We start from the raw sequence: 19,135 nt of genomic DNA, 5'->3' as shown, positions 1-19,135 counted from the left end.
ATCTTTTCCTCACTTGTAGAACTTCGGAACTGACACTTATACACTGAAGCATCAAAGAAACTGGTATAGGTATGGGTATTCAAATGCATAGATATGTAAACAGACACAATACGGTGCTGCGGTCGGCAACGCCTATATAAGACAAGGAGTGTCTAGCGCAGTTGTTAGATCGGTTACTACTGTTACAATGGCAGGTTATCAAGAATTAAGTGAGTTTGAACGTGGTGTTATAGTCGGCGCACGAGCGATGGGACACAGCATCTCCGAGGTAGCGATGAAGGGGGGATTTTCCCGAAGGACCATTTCACGAGTGTACCGTGAATACCAGGAATCTGGTAAAACATCAAATCTCCGACATCGCTGAAGCCGGAAAAAGATCCTACAAGAACGGGACCAACGACGACTGAAGAGAATCGTTCAACGTGACAGACGTGCAACCCTTCCGCAAATTGCTGCAGATTTCAATGCTGGGCCATCAACAAATGTCTGCGGGAGAACCATTCAACGAAACATCATCGATATGGGCTTTCGGAGTCGAAGGCCTATTCGTGTTCCCTTGATGACTGCACGACACAAAGCGTTATGCCTCGCCTGAGCACGTGAACACCGACATTGGACTGCTAATGACTGGAAACGTGTTGCCTGGTCGGACGAGTCTCGTTTCAAGTTGTATTGAACGGATGGACGCTTACGGGTATGGAGACAACCTCATGAATCCATGGACCCTGCATGTCAGCAAGGGACTGTTCAAGCTGGTGGAGGCTCTGCAGTGGTGTGGGAAGTGTGCAGCTGGAGTGATATGGGACCCCTGATACGTCTACATACGACTGTGACAGATGACACTTACGTAAGCATCTGATCACTTGCATCCATTCATGTCCGTTGTGCATTCCCACGGATTTGGGCACTCTAGCAGGACAATGCGACACCCCACACGTCCAGAATTGCTACGGATTGGCTACAGGAACACCTTTTAATCACTTCCGCTGGTCACCAAATTCCCCAGACATGAACATTATTCAGCAAATCTTGCTGTTCAGAAGAGATCTCCACCACCTCGTATGCTTAAGGATTTACGGACAGCCCTGCAGGATTCATGGGGTCAATTCCCTCTAGCACTACTTTGGACATTAGTCGAGTCCATGCCATATCGTGTTGCGGCACTTCTTCGTGCTCGCGGGAGCCCTACACGATATTAGGTAGGTGCACCAGTATCTTTGGCCCTTCAGTGTATTTCAGGAAATAAATACTTCCCAGCTGCAGTTGCTTTAATTATTTATTTACTTATTGGATCATAACCCCCTTCGAGGGTAAAACGTTATTTTCAAATGACAGACTTTTCAGTTATACGAATGACACAAATAATGGAATTGAAGATCCAAAATTAAATATTCTCGTTGAAACCAAAACATAAACTTCCACCGGAATTAACTTTCTTACGTTAAAGTTTTTTATTATGATTACGATGACGATGATTATGTGCATTTCATAATGAGGCTTTAGCCCCAAATGAGTTATCAGAGAATAAATAAACATAGAAGCCCGTTGTAGCTCTGCAAGATTTATTTCCTGAATTATTAGCAGCAGCTACGGACCAATATTAATTTCCTCAGAAAACGAGGAGAATATGAGGGATAATGTGCCACACCGAATGCAATTTTGAACTTTTCTATAGTTTTTGGCCACTTTACAATTTTAAGTAGTGTATGACACTCAGCTGTCTATTTTACTTTACAGAATGATTCTGTTACCCACCATATTGATGGTATCTCTATATAACAAATAAGAGCATGAAACAAACAAGTGCGGTAGCGTCCTCGCTTCCCTCGCCCGGGTTCCTGGGTTCGATTCCCGGCGGGTCAGGGATTTTCTCTGCCTCGTGATGACTGGGTGTTGTGTGATGTCCTTAGGTTAGTTAGGTTTAAGTAGTTCTAAGTTCTAGGGGACTAGTGACCATAGATGTTAAGTCCCATAGTGCTCAGAGCCATTTGAACTATTTTTGAAACAAACAAATTCACAGCGCACATTCAATCTAAATGGGAGATTGCATGAACTAATACTTGTAAAAATCATACATTAGTTACGAATCATGTCAAACTTAGACATGGAAGTATTATTATTTCTGCTTCGTATCCCAGCAGAATTGCTGAACATGAAAGAGACAAAGTGTGCGGCGTTGGGAGACACTTAATGAGTACATGATTGGAGACAAATTTTACAGGAAGTTCCAAAATGCAAGGTAAAACAAAAATTTTCAGAATGAGATAGGCTAATAAGCTCTTATTAAAAGCATGAACTGTTTGACGCAGCAAAAGAAGAAATTTCGTTGTCCTTGTATTTGAACAAAGGGCATATTTTATCGAAATGCCTGTCGTATTGATTCCACATGAGTTAGTGAATGGTACGAGAGAAGTTTCAGCCTTCAGCGTGAGACATATTTAGGAATTATTTCTCGGAACTACGGAATTTTGTACTAAGGGGATTTTTTTTTATGTGCTGATGAAACAGCATTTCAGTGAATGCCAATTCGTAATTTAATAGGATGAATGTGGTATATTTATCAGTACGAAACTAGGAATGTTTCAGGTCCGCAGATTGAAATATGTAAAGGGTCGTGAAAACAAAGAACAACTGTTCAAAGCGAAAGCTACAGGCCTTTGTGACAGACAACGTGACTGACAAATATTTAAAACGAGTGTATGAACCGAAACCACACTTTGGATGCAGAGAGACATTTTTACACGCTGAAAGCAGTGAAAGGGTTGCGTCACCTGGTTTATTTCTGTACAGAGATTGGAATGAACAATTACATATCTTACCTGATTTTTTATGTATTACTGTCCTTCCTTTTATTTACTTCGCTCAGGGATACGTTTTCTCCAAGCGTACAAAATATCTTAGGCGATAACCTTGTCGAATGAATATAAATAAATAATATTTCATGATAATTATCTACATGTGTATCTGCATCAACATTCCGCAAGCCACTTGACGTTGCGTGGCGAGGGATACCCATATGTATATGTGGATTCTCTGCCACAGAAAACTATTACACATAGCTCTCATCGCATTTATTGTAGATATTTGCCACCTGTGTATAGTCTCAGTCAAAGTTAACCTATATTTGTTTCTTGCATGTACTCCTAGGTTTATCATTCTGATTCGTTACCAAGGTTTCATATTTTGGTGCACACGGAAAAGTGGGGTACGGTAACAAACATATTAGAAAAATGCCAAAATTAGGAAAATACGGACCAATATTTATGTTGCTTGTAGCCTCTTATCACTTTGAGACAGACAAGGTGTGAAATAAGAGAGTGAAGACAATGTGTGGGGGAAACTAACAGTCAATATAGGATTTTACTTGTGGGCCACTGAGAATTACAAGAAAACTTTAATGCCCTTGATTTTGCACGATGCAAGCTGGGAGATAGGTGACGTATTTCTACGGGGAACCTCAAGCTTTCACAAGACACAGGAGAAAGCAACTTGTCTGACAATATTCTCCAGGCAGGCGTCCAAGAAACCTAAGTGAGGATGGTCGGGCGTCGATTTAAACCGCTGTCGTCCTCAATGTGAGTCCACTGTGGTAACCACTGCGCCATCTCGCTCGGTAAATGTATGCTGGGAGGTAGCGAAAGACTTTGATGAAGAGTATAACTGATGAACATCAACAGGGGCCGTAATCACTAACACCGACCCAGCACAGCGGCAAACTCCGCACAAGTGCAGTCAGTGCCTAAATACACCTGGAGTCACAGCTGCGCAGCCATCAACACACCAGCGGGGCACAACCTGGTATTGAATAGGATTACAGTACTTCTGTGAAAGACTACCCACCGAGTGAGGTGGCGCAGTGGTTAGACACTGGACTCGCATTCGGGAGGACGACGGTTCAATCCCGCGTCCGGCCATCCTGATTTAGGTTTTCCATGATTTCCCTAAATCGCTCCAGGCAAATGCCGGGATGGTTCCCTTGAAAGGGCACGGCCGACTTCCTTCCCCATCCTTCCCTAATCCGATGAGACTGATGACCACGCTGTCTGGTCTCCTTCCCCAAAACAACCCAACCCCAACCCAAAGACTACCTACCAAAGATCCGTTTGTCACAAAGAAATTAACAAAACTTAGAAAAGTGGCCCTGAGATCTTCATTGACATAACTGACATGTTAATGTTTTCTATTTAATCTTAGTGTTTGATGGAAAGAAGTCAATGGTTTCACGATGTTTTTTTTTTGTGAAAAGTAACTGAAATCAGTGTAGCTTTTGTTCAGAATAGGTATTTCTCCGATGGGTCCCGAGCTTTGCTTAGGATATAGCCATCGTCTCTGTTGATCAGCCCACAGTCCATTCCAGTTTCAATAGCTTTCTTCAGAACACAGTCCCAAAACGATGAAATCTGCCTTAACATTTCCGTTTTTTTCAAATTTCATTGAGTCCCCTGTAGTTTTGCAATGTTCTGCAACCCGAAGGCCGCGCGTGATTAGCCGTCCGGTCTTAGGCGCTGCAGACATGGACTGTGCGGCTGGTCCCGGCGGAGGTTCGAGTCCTCCGTCGGGCATGGGTGTGTGTATTTGTCCTTAGGATAATTTAGGTTAAGTAGTGTGTAAGCTTAGGGACTGATGACCTTAGCAGTTAAGTCCCATAAGATTTCACTCACATATGAACATTTTGCAACCCGAAGATTTTGTTGACTGCTTACGTCCAATGCGTCTTCTGTATTCCTTGTATCTTTCTTCGATTGTTCGAACAGTCTGTTCGATGTATGTCGTCATGTATTTACATGAAATACCCGGTTTACAGTGCCCCAAGTCATCTTCCACCGTACCTAGTACTGCTCGCGTTTTTGGAGGCGGGCGGAAAATGCATTTAATGTTACGTTGAGAGAGGATTTTGCCTATTTTATTCGATTCTTTGCCGACGTAGAGGAGATACGCCATCGTCTTATCCTCGTCGTCGTGTTCTGTTGGCTGGGCCTGTTCCTTCTGCCTAGCAGCACGTCTGATTTGTCTCCCACCCAGCAAATGGAACACGACGAAGAGGATAAGACAACGGAGCATCTGCTATACTTCGGCAAAGAATCGAATAAAATCGGCAAAATTCTGGCTCAACGTAACATTAAATGCATTTTCCGCCCACCTCCGAAAACGCGAGCAGTACTAGGTACGGTGGAAAACGACTAGGGGCTCCGTAAACCGGGTCTTTGTCGTACTACATCTAGATGCACGAAGGCATATATCGAGCAGTCTGTTCGAACAATCAAAGACAGATGCAAGGAGTACAGAAGACGCACTGAACATACGCAATTAACAAAATCTTGGGCTGCAGAACATTGAAAAACTACAGGGGACTCGATGAAATATGAAAAAACGAGGGTATTAAGACAGATCTCGTCGTTTTGGGACTGTGCTCTGGAGGAGGCTGATCAACAGAGGCTGTTGCTCTACACTAAGCAAAGCTTAAGACCAAGCGCTCAGCCAACTAAAATCACATCCTCAGCCTAGAGCCATTTCCGCATCTGACTGGAGGTACAGAAGCACTGAGGGACCGAGATTCGCGCCCAGCATTTGGCGATGCCGCGCGCTCACCACAGCACCTGACGTGTCGTGCGAAAGGATAGTGAACGGAAGGCATGGGGAGAGACCACAGTATACAATAGGCGGGATGAAGCGAAGACACTCATTCTGCAGGTATCACTTGAATATGACGGCAAGGTACCAGTACTATAGCCGGTGGAGTGCTACAACACTGGCGGCCATGACGTCAGTGGAAATATCTGTTTCCTCTATTTCGTTTTTTCGAGTTTCCACGTAAAGGTCTTTGCAGATGGGATAAGTTTCTCTCTGGTGATCATTTGTGATTGGTGGCGGCACACTTCACTGGACATCACAAAATAATGAGATGCGAGTGCAGTGGTACGCGAAGAACTATACCGATTTTGCTCATAAAACTAAATGAAAACTATCGTGGGAACAGGAGATTTATTATCGTCGCAAATGATTTATCAATACTTGCTTTGTTATAGGAGTCTAGCAGATGTTAAATAATTGAGCGCAGAACGGCTGGTGAGTCCCCTACGAGAGCGCGGCCCCTGCTGAAGCGCGCTACGTGACGTTAAACAAAAGTGTTTTCCACCCCAGAACGAGAGGAGTTGGGGACCTGTCCAGTCTCTGACACTGGCGCCTCCTAGCCATTAGGGGCGGTGCGCCACTGTACATTAGACGACCAAGATGCATTTGGGAAAGTCGCCCTTTTGCTCCTCGTTAACTATACCTACTTTTGTGTTGGCAGAAGGCATTCGTATCAATGCGGGCAGCTGACAGCACGAGGCTGCCGGCGGAGTAGCTCCATCCCGTAGTTTGTGATTGTACATGGAGGAGAATGCACGGTCAACTGCAGTCTTTTAGGACAAAGATTTTCCCCAGTACTTGTGATGAATTGTGGCCCATACAATACGAAGCTGTTTTTTTCGCGACAATTTCGAAGTGTAATTATAACTGTGACCCATTTTTTTCTATCAGCAGTGATAGCGTGTATCGGCTTTGGTTAGCTGAGCTGTAGGGTGACTTTTACTAGGCGTGTGTAGTGAACTCTGATGCCAAACAGGAATAGATGTTATATGCTTGCAGGTAATACACTTCCTTTGTTCAACACCAGCATCTAGTCAGTTGAACGTATTTCCCACCGAAAAGAATAAAGATTGCACCTTACACCCCAGCCTTCCCCCCCCCCCCCCCCCAGCTTGTAGGTGTAGATTAGAGTTCGGGTGTTTCTTTCGCTGTTTCGAGTGGTATTGAGAAATATTTTTCTAGCAGGATAACACCAGTTCCATGGTATAGTCAGGTTTTGTGGTGTATTGCGCTTTTATGCCGTCCTTGAGCAATCGCTATGCACGTAGTTGTGTAATTAGAACCGATCCTCGTGATAAATACGTAAGTAAGATCGAGATTTGCATACGTTTCAAATGGTATTGCGAAATTATTTCCCAGCAGGATAAAACCAGTAGCATGGTATTGTCAGTTTTTGCGATTTTAAGCCGTTCTTGTGCAGCGCTATGCATATAGTTTGTGAAATTAGGACCGATCTGTGTGATTAATTAAGTAATTTGGATGGATATTTGCAACAGTTTCCCAAGTAAAATAAATAAAGTACACTAACCTAACCTTCCTCACCGGCATCTGGACAGTTTCTTTGTGTTAGGGGGGTGCACTTACGATTTCCATCCAGTAGAATCAGGGTTTGAGTCGCTGATGAGTAGCGTTTTTTATGTGCACTGAGTGTTTTTACACTGAATTATTTTCGGTTTAAGTGTTGTGAACATGTTTTCATGCATTATCTCGGTGATCTACGAGTAGTTTGCAGGTCTGTATACTGTGTACTGGATTATTTCGATAATTTATGCGTTATTTGCGTCTCTGCACATCAGTGTGATGCATTATTTTCGAGTGGTTTCCAGGCCTGTAAACTATATATTGTGACCCCCAGCACGTCAGTGTGAGTGTTTTGTATCAGCGTAATAAATAAACTAGGTGAAATCCAAGAGGATGACGTGCGAACACACTTGATGGTGGTACTGCCTCTAATTGTTTAAATAAAGACTGAAAATAAAGACTTACGTCCAGCACAGGCTGAGTCCTTCACCCTCCCCCCCCCCCCTCCCGTTCCTAGGAAGAGGTGGCGGTCGGGTGACATAGGTTATTGGAGGTAGCGCAAGTGCCATTTTCTTAGGTTAGTAGAGGTAGCCCAATTGACCTATCTTGCCTCCAAAATTCAATTTCCCTCCAAAATTCAAACTTCCTATCAGGGGAGTCGTGGCACTTTCCCATCATCTTGTGAAATGGTACTCGTGTCATCAGCTGACGTCACGGCAGCCATCTTCAATGACGTAACTGCATCATCAGCTGACGTCACGGCCGCGATATTGGATGACGTCAATCGCGTCATCAGCTGACGTCTCGGACGCCATCTTGGATGATGTCAGTGGGGTAGCACCCCCCCTTCCCCCCTCCCCCCCCCCCCCGGCTGTACTACTGGTACGCTGTCGAAAAATCGTGTTTTAAAGACGACTGAACCTGTCTGGACGCTTGAGTATAGTACAAACAGTCGATTCGCTGGGAAAGCTTAAGATGACACATAATACACCTAAATTACATTCCTGCGGTTGACCCACCTTATGTTTTGATATGTACTGAAAATGATTTGTACGAATGTAGTTTTATGTTTAATAAATGTAGTTAGTGGAAGTCAGATTCTCAAGGAATAATAGATTCATCATTCCTCCTAAAGAATGATAACAGATGTACCACACCAAACAAGAAACACCATCCAGCAGGGGGCTAACTAACTGAAAGAACCACGGTATAAAACGGTACTCCCACTGTGGGGCTAAGAATGAAAGCATCACTACAAGTGCAACAGGAATGCCGTCCTTCCCGTGCCACGTTGTGCTGCAGGTGTGTCTACAGCCATAGTGGACATTCTATAGGACAGGCATAACGTGCTGCTGCTAGAATGGAAATCCAAATCATCCCCATGGCTGTCACCTGCTTACCCCTTCCTTGTTGTTTTACTATTGTTCTTGTTCTTGTTTCACTATTATTTGTTTGGTAGATATTCTTGTAGACGGTTTTAAGGCCTGAAGTGCGGATACCATGTAGTTCACTGTCTTAGATTTTGATTGTAGTGTTGTGAGAGATTGTACAATCATTATTCTGTGTCGAACACAGGTTTATGTACACCAGAGTACAATTTTGTGCCTTGGGGGCTTCAAAATAATGCTGTATGTAAGTGCCCTAAGTTTTAGGAGCTCAGTTCGTCGTCAAATTGGAGGTGAAACATCTATACATCTTACACCACCGCGTTTCTCTGTCTGTATGTGAAGGCTAATCTTAGGAACTACTGAATGGATTTTGATACGATTGTCACTAACAGATAGACACTAGACAAGTAGTTCGCTCGTACGTACTTAGTGCCACACGTGTGAAACCGGGGTTGGTCGCTAGTATCTTGTATGTGCGCGTAGGCAAGACTAGAGTGTTTGCCCGTTTAAGAGGAGATAACAATCTTCTGATTTCGATACTATTATTCACAAACAACTGTGCCCAGACTCATCGCAAAATGTAAACTGTTTTCACTAAATGTTGTCCCGTAATTCTGTCCGTTCATAGCTGAAGAGCCACTTCACAGATGCGACGTGTAAGACGTCTGCAGGAAACAGCGCCACGGATGAGACGCATGGGCGAGTAACTGACGGGCTGTCCATCATCCCTGGCTGTAAGAGTCAAGGATTTCAGCACTGACACGGAAAAAGACTCTGACGTAAATTTTCTGAAAAACCTGTACATTTGACAGCAAAAAAATAAAAGAACGTATTTTGTTCCTTCCCCTTCAAAGTTCTCATTTCCTAAAATGGCTATTCATTACGTACGATACGAAGAAGTGTTCCTGGCTCGAAAGGAGCCTATGTGATCTGAGTTGCGGAACAGAATACAAGGAAAACTGGAGGTTTACCGAAGTAAATTTTTGGAATACCTATAAACAAACGTGAAAAGGAAGACCCGTCTGAGGAGTTATCTTGACAGTACTGTGTCAGAAAAGAGTTTTTACGTCCAGAGGAGACCACTTTTTAAGCTACAAAGCGCTTTCATGAAAGCTGAATGAAGTAATTTGTGAAGTTCACGGCTTGTAGTCTAACTGAACAACTTCAGTTGGAACAACTGTATCTATTATAAGTAAATTAGGGAGAAATGAAATTAGTCTTAAGAATGGTAACATGAATTGGAAATTTTACTTATTTTTCCGTGAGTATTACGAATCACGGTAAATAATCTTACAAATCCTACTAAAGTGGAAGTTTTATACATCTGAATGACATTATTTGACAGTAAGTTTACTGGTCACGATACTGAGATATTTGTAGAGATAAATAAGTAAAACAGTTTCCAGTGTTTCACGACCTTCTGATGACAACGAAAAGTAGAACATTAAGGTTATGCCTTAATGATAATTCCACGGCAGAAAAATTCGATTTCTCTCAGACTTTCCCGAGATGCAACTTACTGATATACGTTACTTGTTAATTATGTCAGTATTTGTGAGAGTTGAGGATATGCCAAGAACGAAATATACATCCTCACTCTTCTAGTGAATAGGAATAGGTCCAAAACAGAATATCCAAACTCCCACTCATTTTTATATGCTATTATTTCCATTTCTTAAGACTTCAAGGCTCACAAATTCTCAAGTAAAGTTCCTTCCATTTATGGCCACGTCTAGTTTCTGAAGCTATTAGCTTAACTATGCGATCGTACAGATTGGTCTTCTAAATACCTTATTTCTGTTTGGTAATTGAGATGTTCTGTTTTTCAGGGTAGAAACTGAAGTACATAGCTGCTAGGCATCTAAATTTTCCTTTCTCATCTTATTGAACAAATGTACGGAAACATAGTAGTTTACGCTCACAGTGAGTCTTCATAACCAGAATAAAGATGCCAATCCATTTTTTAAATTCAATCTTTAAAATCAGTCATTCGAGGAGATTTAACTTGAGTCTTAACTTATCTCAACAACTGGTTAAAGGTTTTGAGAAAATGAAGTAAGCTGATATTTAATTTTTTTTATATTGTGTTTGTATATTCATAATTTTTTTTCTGTATGTTATTATTTACGTTGTTTTCATTGCCTTTAAATAGCTTTTACATTAGATGCAGGAAACCAATGAGAGAAATATTTCGTTTTAGACTCATAAGTTCTATGCTACTGATTCCATAAGTAAAGCTGTTTTATATTTGTGCAGTCCAGTTAAAGGGAAGTTCCTTTAATCGTTCTGTCTACAGAAGTTCCTCCACCATTTAAAAGGAAATTAATTCAACATATTTGTTGTGATATGTGGTAAATGAGGGTCTGATCTTTTGGTAGAGACAAAACAGCAAATAAGGATACTCGAAGTTGCTCTCCAACAGCTTGATGACTTACAAATGAAAAATGGCTACAATCAGAATTTCGTTATTTAGCCGCCCTTATCCTCACTTCATGTCTCCTAAAGTATGAGAGGTCTGAAAGAAGAGAGAGGTACGGTCAAAGACTGTTCGCCATACTAAGACACTATTTATCAGATGAAGATCAGTTGTAAACGGCCGGGAAATAATTTAACACTGAAAACATCCACAGTGCGTGTCATTTACTGATAACTTATGCTCCGTTGGACAATGCCAAGCTGCAAATCTTTGTTCGTTCCAAATAAGCCCAATTTATGATGGTTGTCTTCACAGCAGGAGCCATTTGAGTCCACACTCACGTCTACATTCGTACCTTCAATTGCTGAAAATGTACCAGCATGTCGTTTTCCGCAAGCCTACGCAAGAGTTACGTCGTTTCTGCTGAGTGCTAAGCCATGTCTGTAGTAAACTACTCGTCTACTGCCACCGAGCTGATCCATCTTTTATATTTCTTTACAAAGCAGTTAAATATGATATTACAGTTTGTAATTTGGCACTGTTAGCTAGACAAATAAGCAAAGATAAATACGATACTCCACTGTGATTAGCCGATACTGTTGAAGAGCCTCTAAACATGTAAAGTTAGTTAGTTAGTTAGTTAGGCGTGTGCCATTGTTTCTTTAATAGACCCAATGGGGCAAACAGTGTTACTTGCTACTTATATACTTTGCACGTAATAGACAACCTAATGTGAGGTATTGTATCAAGTGAGGAATGATAAGCTACTGTGACCTAGCACCGGAGACTGTACTCCCGAGTCAAATTTCCACTTTACACACTTCGCCCGGTCTAACTACTCATTTGGATCAGAGTACTTAAACAGATCGCGAATGAGCCAAAACGTCAACTGCTAGAGCAGGACATTTGTCCGATAACGTAGGGAGACGGGCGCTAACAGAGAAATGACAGAACAAAATCATTCAAATGGCTCTGAGCACTATGGGACTTAACTTCTGAGGTCATCAGTCCCCTAGAACTTAGAACTACTTAAACCTAACTAACCTAAGGACATCACACACATCCATGCCCGAGGTAGGATTCGAACCTGCGACCGTAGCGGTCGCGCGGCTCCAGACTGTAGCGCCTAGAACCGCTCGACCACCCCGGCCGGCAATGACAGAACAAACGCAGCCTTCACCTGTCGGGCACACAGCGACCGTTGTAATTAACATTCAGTTAAAATAACAACAAATCGTGCACAGTTCGATTCAATGTTACCGGTTTCGTTCGAGCATCGTCAGATAACCACTGCTATGGTGGCAACACGTTAGGGGCTTAAAAGCGATGCTCAGTACCGGGCGGTGCTTTTAACACTTAACTCCCGAATGCGTTGCCACCAGGACAACGATTATCTGATGAGGCTTGCATTTGACGAATAAAGACGGTAATAACGATTCAAACTGTGCGATCTTTGGCCCTTTTATCTGCATATTACAGAAAAGACGGAACAGCGTCCGTAATTCAGGCGTCATTGGGCTCTGGAAGAAGTTCCCCTAAACATAAATACTTCGGTTAACTGCTACGGAAGCTCACCGAAAGTCTAAATGAAGTTGGATAAAGTGCTAGCATGTCACTGATGTGTACACTACTTCTTACTTTATAATGGACAGCCAACTCACGAAGTAGCCTACTTGTACGTAAATTGTACCCCTGAGCTACTCTGGATAGTTGAACCATGTTTATTCTAGACAGTGAAACTTTAGAATACGCTCTCATTCATCCAGCAACCCTGAAAAGATACATACTGTACAGCAGTTGTGCACTTCTCGAGTGGCACTCTTCTCGACCCCTGTACCACCACGACTGCCAAGAGATTTTGGGACGACATCTCGCATTGCCATTTAGTTGATTCAAGGAGGAGTGAGCAAGAGAAATCATGCTGCAAGACGGCAATGACCGCCTACAAACAAGAAGTGTATTCACCACGTATATGAGGAGTGGGTTCACCAGCCATGACACCAAACTTTTTCTTATGGAGCACTTGTGGAAAGATCTTGTTGGATCGTAAGATTTTTGAAATATCATTCTGAAGATGATAGTCCTGGGTACTATATGTGTGTGTGTGTGTGTGTGTGTGTGTGTGTGTGTGTGTGTACACGCCGGGGGCGATGTGGGAGTTACATTATAATTTGTCGAGTACACTATTTTCTTATCATTTATTAGGCAGTTCTTGGTCGCAAACTCAACGCAACGCGTTCCTGTTCGCATTATAGACACAACTTTGGTAGACAGAGTACTACTGCACGACTTAGAACAAATGATTTATAAACTTCATCAATTTCCCTTTCACGGAGAAGAAACATTATAAACTTGTCTAATACAGTGTCCCTTACGTTGTCAATATCGAAAGCACAATATATCCTGACCTTAACTTCAGTCTAAACCTATACATTTATGTTACACTTATGAAAACTGTTGACAGTAAAGGTGTGAAACTGGAAACTGAAAAGATGTACCGCAGTGATGAATGGTTTGTGGGTTCGCATAGCTACAAATGAGATGCCATGTTTAGGAAGCGTGTTATGCATCTAAAAAGAAACGGATAACCAGTATGAATGGATGCTGATTTACGTTCAGTCACTTAGATCTGGGGTGATCACGAGTTCACTAAACACTTCAGAGTTCGGGTTGTTGTCCTCAACAAGACCGCACGACATCCGTTGCGGACTCATGTACCAGTAAACAAGGTCTCTGTTTCCGTGACCTGGTTGTAGACGGAGCGACAAACTATAACCAAGACACATACCAGGTGTGTCTCCCAAAGGTCGTCAAACGCATTTTCTCTGGTGTTTCGGCAGATACTTGCAATTTCGCTTTCCCATGCGTTGACGAAGTCGGAAAAAATAAATACTTTGTCACCCCCGCGTTTCACACGGCACCCACTGTGAACGGAACACTACGATTTGTTTCCGTTACAAAGAAAATGTTCTATATTTAATGACGTTTTATACGCTCATTCGATAGATCGGTCTAAATTAGTCTATTGCGATATTCGCGTTAACGATGTGAATGAACGAGGACGCAAACTTGGAGGCTGCAGACAGACAGCGCGGCGCGAGCTGGCATACGAGGAGGGTCAAGAAAGGCGTTGTGAGCAGCTGGTTACTGATATGATAAGTGCTAGAGGTCATATTATTGAAACATATATCGCAGCAACTGATTGGGACCTTTTTATCGAATGGGCACATAAAATCCACTAGGCGTCACACGAAACAAGTGATGATTAGTATTTATTTGGAATGACTCCATCAACACAACACAAAAGCGAAATTGCTAGTATCTATCGAAACACCAGAAAAAATCAGCCTGCCACCTCTTAGCAGAGGTACGCAGTATATGGCGAGTATTTCTCCTCCACTTGTAAATAATGTTCATTAATACGCAGTTCTCCCATCTTTTTAATATAGAGACGTCGATTGGCGGTGAAGTATTGTGAATGACTTACGATATGGAAGACTGTATTAATTTATTATGGCCTTATATAAACGGTGAATATCAAATATTGTAATATGTTCAGTAAAATGAAGCCCACGTTTGTGATGTACAGTGCTTTTATTTTCCATGATGGCGGAATATGTTAGTATCTTTTTTTTTGTGTAACGCCACGTGAGTAAGAAATGGAAGGAAATGCGGGGAAGGCTGGAGCTATGCGTCGGGTTAAAGATGTACTTACCACCCATGACTCCGTACGTGAGCATGAGGACGTTGACGTTGGGCGAGAAGATGCTGAGCACGAAGGCGGCGCAGCCGATGATGCTGCCCGCGATGCAGACGGCGCGACACCCGTACTTGTTGGTCAGCGCGCTCACCACCGGCCCTGCGCAACACAAAGCGGCCACATTCACCACATGCACGCAAGCGGCAGCGCGATTCGAGTCCAGGTCCCTCGAATTTTGCACACAACGAATATGTACATACATATGAACTCGTATAATTGCCAAATGAGCTTTGCGTAAATCTCAATTTTTCGACTAACTGCTTTTTCTTTTACACATTTTGTCAACTAAAATATATTCGTCGTTTCGGCCCCATCCAGGCTTAACCTTTACCCAGCCCCGGGAGCTATAATTCGCCCAAAATGATAATTTTTCCGTGTTCACTGTAATCCTTCTTACCATATATGACAGGCCCGGCCTGTTAATCGGCTTTCCTCGTTACTTCTCGGAAGTACCCGAACAGCGCGACATTGCATTTAGCAATGCGGTGCGGCATTGTTCGGTCTGCAAAATTTTCGCCGAATCGCGGTGTCAACGCTGTTTACCTTTCGATATTTTTCCGTGGTACGAAGAACGTTCACAGGCCCAGTTGTTGTTTGCACGGAAGAGGCAGTCTAGCAATCTACAGTCACAATTCTTTAAAATGATTGGGAATGGCAGAAGAGAGGGATGAGAATTCTCAGTTCGCATAAGCGACGAGTACCGCATATTTGACCACGCGGAGAGAATTTAAAGATCTAGTTGATGATCAAAGATTAAAAAATTACAAAATTTCTGATGTCGCACACATTATTCCATTGTCACTTGCAACAGTTTTCAATGGAACTGAACGAAGAATATGGAGACTTCGTATATTACTGCAAAGTATGTTCGTTAAATTACGGGGGGCGGCTGAAATGATTTTTCGATTTAAAACTCGCTATTGTTGAATTTTTGAAGGAAAAAGATATGCAGGAACGAAAATTGGAACATCCGGAACGGATTGCTGACCTCGCATTTTTGGTGGACTGGACTGCACACTGTCCACATTAAGATACTGCAAGGTAACTTCTTTCTTATTTGATGGGGATGCACTTAAAAAGAAAATCCCGTTGTAGAAGGGGCACATTCTGACAAAGGCAGTCCAGTTCCCTAATCTCACTGGCTTTAAAAAGAAAACGCGAAGTATGAAGAATCGATTCAGGCCTTGAAAGAAATAAAAGGATAATTTTATAAAGGTTTTATGCACACTGTCAATCTTACATCTGTTTTTGAGACCGTCTGTCGTTTCAGTTGAAAGCGCCCCTCGGCGCTGCAGATGTAATTGACTGACCTGCAAGGTAATTCCAGTTTTAAAGAAACATCTTTTTACTTTAAAACTGCACAGGAGGTCTATGTTGCTTTCATCAGGTAGAGTTTTCATGTCTCCACAATGAGGTTGCAATAGTGCTACAATATTTTGATTGACATATTTGTGTGAAAGGCCTTTTTTCGGTTATGAAACTAAGTAAGTCACGATTGCGTGGCAACTTGAGTGTGAAACTCCGTGAAATTGTCTGCATCTGCCCACACGCCGAGAGTCTGTACGGCACGTTTTTGTAGACAGCAGCTTCGTTAGCGAAGAAACCAATAGTGTTGTTGATCCAATCTAATAAATCGTTTATATATACTTACAAGATTACAATTACGCTTCCTTAGGATATACTCGATGCAACTTCTGTTTGTGTTGAACATTCACCGTCCAGTATAGCTCATTGGGTTCTGTTAATCAAAAGTCCATCGTGTTAATCACATGTTTGCAAAGATAGTGTGTAATCAATACGTCATTTCCATTTATCGGGCAACTGTATATTCTACCAGCCCAAGAAAAATTGAAAAAGCCAGTTTGAGCTCAAAGACGCCGGTTTCATACAAGTGTAGGGCTAGAACTGCATGCTCTGTCTCCAAGAACACCGCCGGTGACCCCCATATGGGAAGTATATTGCTAGTTACCTGTAGTTCAGATGATCTGCCTCATTCAGTCTCACAGCTTGTTCTCGGACGTGTTCAGTTACTCAGTGACCATACTGGCACCGGAACATGAAAGAAGGCCGAAATATAGAGAATTCGGTCTTCCGAAATTGTTTCAATGCGGGAGGTCGTAAGACGGTTTCTCCTTTCAATAGCCACACGAGCACCGAAATTGAAGATGTTCGGATAACTGCCAGTGAAATAAATAATAAACTACGCTTCCTCAATGGGAGAGTGACATCGGTACCTCATAAGGTATCTGTATGATTATAGGCAGATTCTACAAAGGTACTCGCCGCCCTTTTATTAGAAATTTGTCATAGGTCGCTGTACCAACGAAGGGTACCAAGTAACTCGGAAAAGGCGCGCGCCACTTCCATCTGAAAGGAGGATAGTTGGAGAGATGCATGTAATTATATCTACAGTAATCAAGATGGACTCTGCAAACAGATATTTTGTGAAACTCCTCTCACTCTGTTCGTCCACGAGATCTAGAGCGCCGTAACCAGATTGGTGCTGTGGCCTCCGACTTCCGGAAGACATTTAGTGCAGTTCATACTGTTACTTAGGGAACAAAACACGAGCTTGTCTAATCTCAGAATTCCACATATCGTTTTTTAACGGGATGAAATCAACTGATGTGAAAGTAAATACGGCAGCACGCCAAGAGAGTTATATAAGGGCGTTACTGTACGTGGTATCTGTAGACGATCTATCGGATAATGTCGGAAGAGGCGTGAAGCTGTTCGCGAACTATTTTGTTACCAATGTGAATGTTGCAACGCTACAAGACTACAGTAAAATGCAGGAAAACCCACAAAGGTGCTAGGACGAGCTATTGACTTCAATATATAAGGGACAGTCAAATGAAAACCGAACACTCGCCACAACGGGACCATGGAATGGTTCCATTCGAAAGTAATCACCACAAGCGTTAAGACATTTCTCCCACTGGGAGACAAAACGATCAATTCCTGTTTCGTAGAACGCGATCATCCTCTGACGGATCCACAACTGCACCCACTCTTGCACTACCTTGTACGTCTGAAACCGACGTCCACGCATGTATTTCTTCAGGTCAACAATGATGTGAAGATCACACGGTGAAAGATCCGAGCTATGCGAAGGATGTTGCTGTATTTCCCAACCAAATCGCCGAAGCGAAGCCTTCGTCCGATTGTCAGTGTTGGGGCGGGCGTTATCGTGCAACAGCGTGTTTCTCTGCTCGTCGGGTTCCTCGGGTGTAGAACCACAATCAATGCGCAGAGCTGTGAAGACACTTTTCAGAAACTGCGATTCGCAATAAAGTTGAAACGCCCAGGAATGCTATCGGACGGAATCATTTTGTTCCACAATAACGCGCTATAAGCGCTAGTTTTACTTTATTTACTTGATTTCTGCAATCTTTGTGGCCTGCTTCTTTCTCAATTAGTCCCCATCTGATTTGTCATTAGTGTATTCTTGATTTTATACACCGTGTTACACAGTACGAATTGGATAGGGACTGTATTTGTGGTGTGCGGACGCAATGAGAATCTGCTGCCGTCTGGAGACATTTATAAGCAGCGTTGGCCACCCTGTTGTCCTAAGCTACTGCAATTATGGGACACAACTGGCGAAAGTTGAGACACCTCTGATGCCACTGGAATACCCCCGCTACCCCTTCGGCACTTTGCCTTCCGATGCGCATTGTCCTCATTCGAGGATAAGTGACGTACTACGGTACGTTCTCCTGTTTGAGCGGAAAGCGAAAGCTGGAACTGGCCGCACGGCTGCAACACTTACGCCATAGCAACAGGTAAGATGTGCTGCCCAGGGATGGCAACATATCTCAGCCGGAACGAGATGCCTCGATGCCAGAGGACGATTTTCGTGCCATGTTAGAACAATCACAGCAGGACAGGTTTCTGTCATTGGGGTCGGGTAATAGAGTCCCTTAGGAAAATAGGAGGAAGGTTGGGAAAGAATGCCACTATACACTCGGTACGTTTGTAGGTTTCTTCTTTCGGTCTTCAGAATACTTTGAAGCAGTCTTTTTAACTACTCCGCCTAGGAATCCTTCCATTTTCAATAATTTTTCCCGAAAGACATTACTATTCTTATATCTTCTGTTTTTGTTTTGTTTCTTTCGAACTCTTTTTTTACTTCGTTGACCCAACTTGTTGTGGAATTCTTACCCCACAAATATTTCAAAATCTTATTAGTTAATCCACTGTCTTGCTTTCGAAATAAACACCCAAAAAACACGAGTCTTATTTTTCTCATTAATTTTGAAATATTTTCTATATTTTGCTATATTTCAGCATTACTTCGTAATTTCCAACCTTCTGAGTTTTGTGGTCCTAATATTTTCTAGTACTTCCAATTTATCTAAATTATAGTTTAATGTCAGGAATTCGCTTGCATAGATGCACTCTGGCTTCACTTCTGTG

The 19,135-nt window shown here is 42.6% G+C and overlaps 1 protein-coding gene across 2 annotated transcripts in view; it reads right to left on the bottom strand.

Moving 5' to 3' along the window:
- LOC124721452 (monocarboxylate transporter 3-like) overlaps positions 1-19,135 on the bottom strand; it is a 430,925-nt gene that overhangs the window by 95,576 nt on the left and 316,214 nt on the right. For both annotated transcript variants that reach the window (XM_047246436.1, XM_047246437.1), the window contains exon 3: positions 14,672-14,815. In XM_047246436.1, the coding sequence (XP_047102392.1) occupies positions 14,672-14,815 (144 nt within the window). The remainder of the gene's footprint in view (positions 1-14,671; positions 14,816-19,135) is intronic.

The sequence above is a fragment of the Schistocerca piceifrons genome, chromosome X, assembly GCF_021461385.2.
Source record: "Schistocerca piceifrons isolate TAMUIC-IGC-003096 chromosome X, iqSchPice1.1, whole genome shotgun sequence".
In the NCBI taxonomy this organism is placed as follows: Eukaryota; Metazoa; Arthropoda; class Insecta; order Orthoptera; family Acrididae; genus Schistocerca; species Schistocerca piceifrons.
Note: the sequence above shows the minus strand (reverse complement) of the source record. Positions and strands in the feature narration are given on the sequence as shown.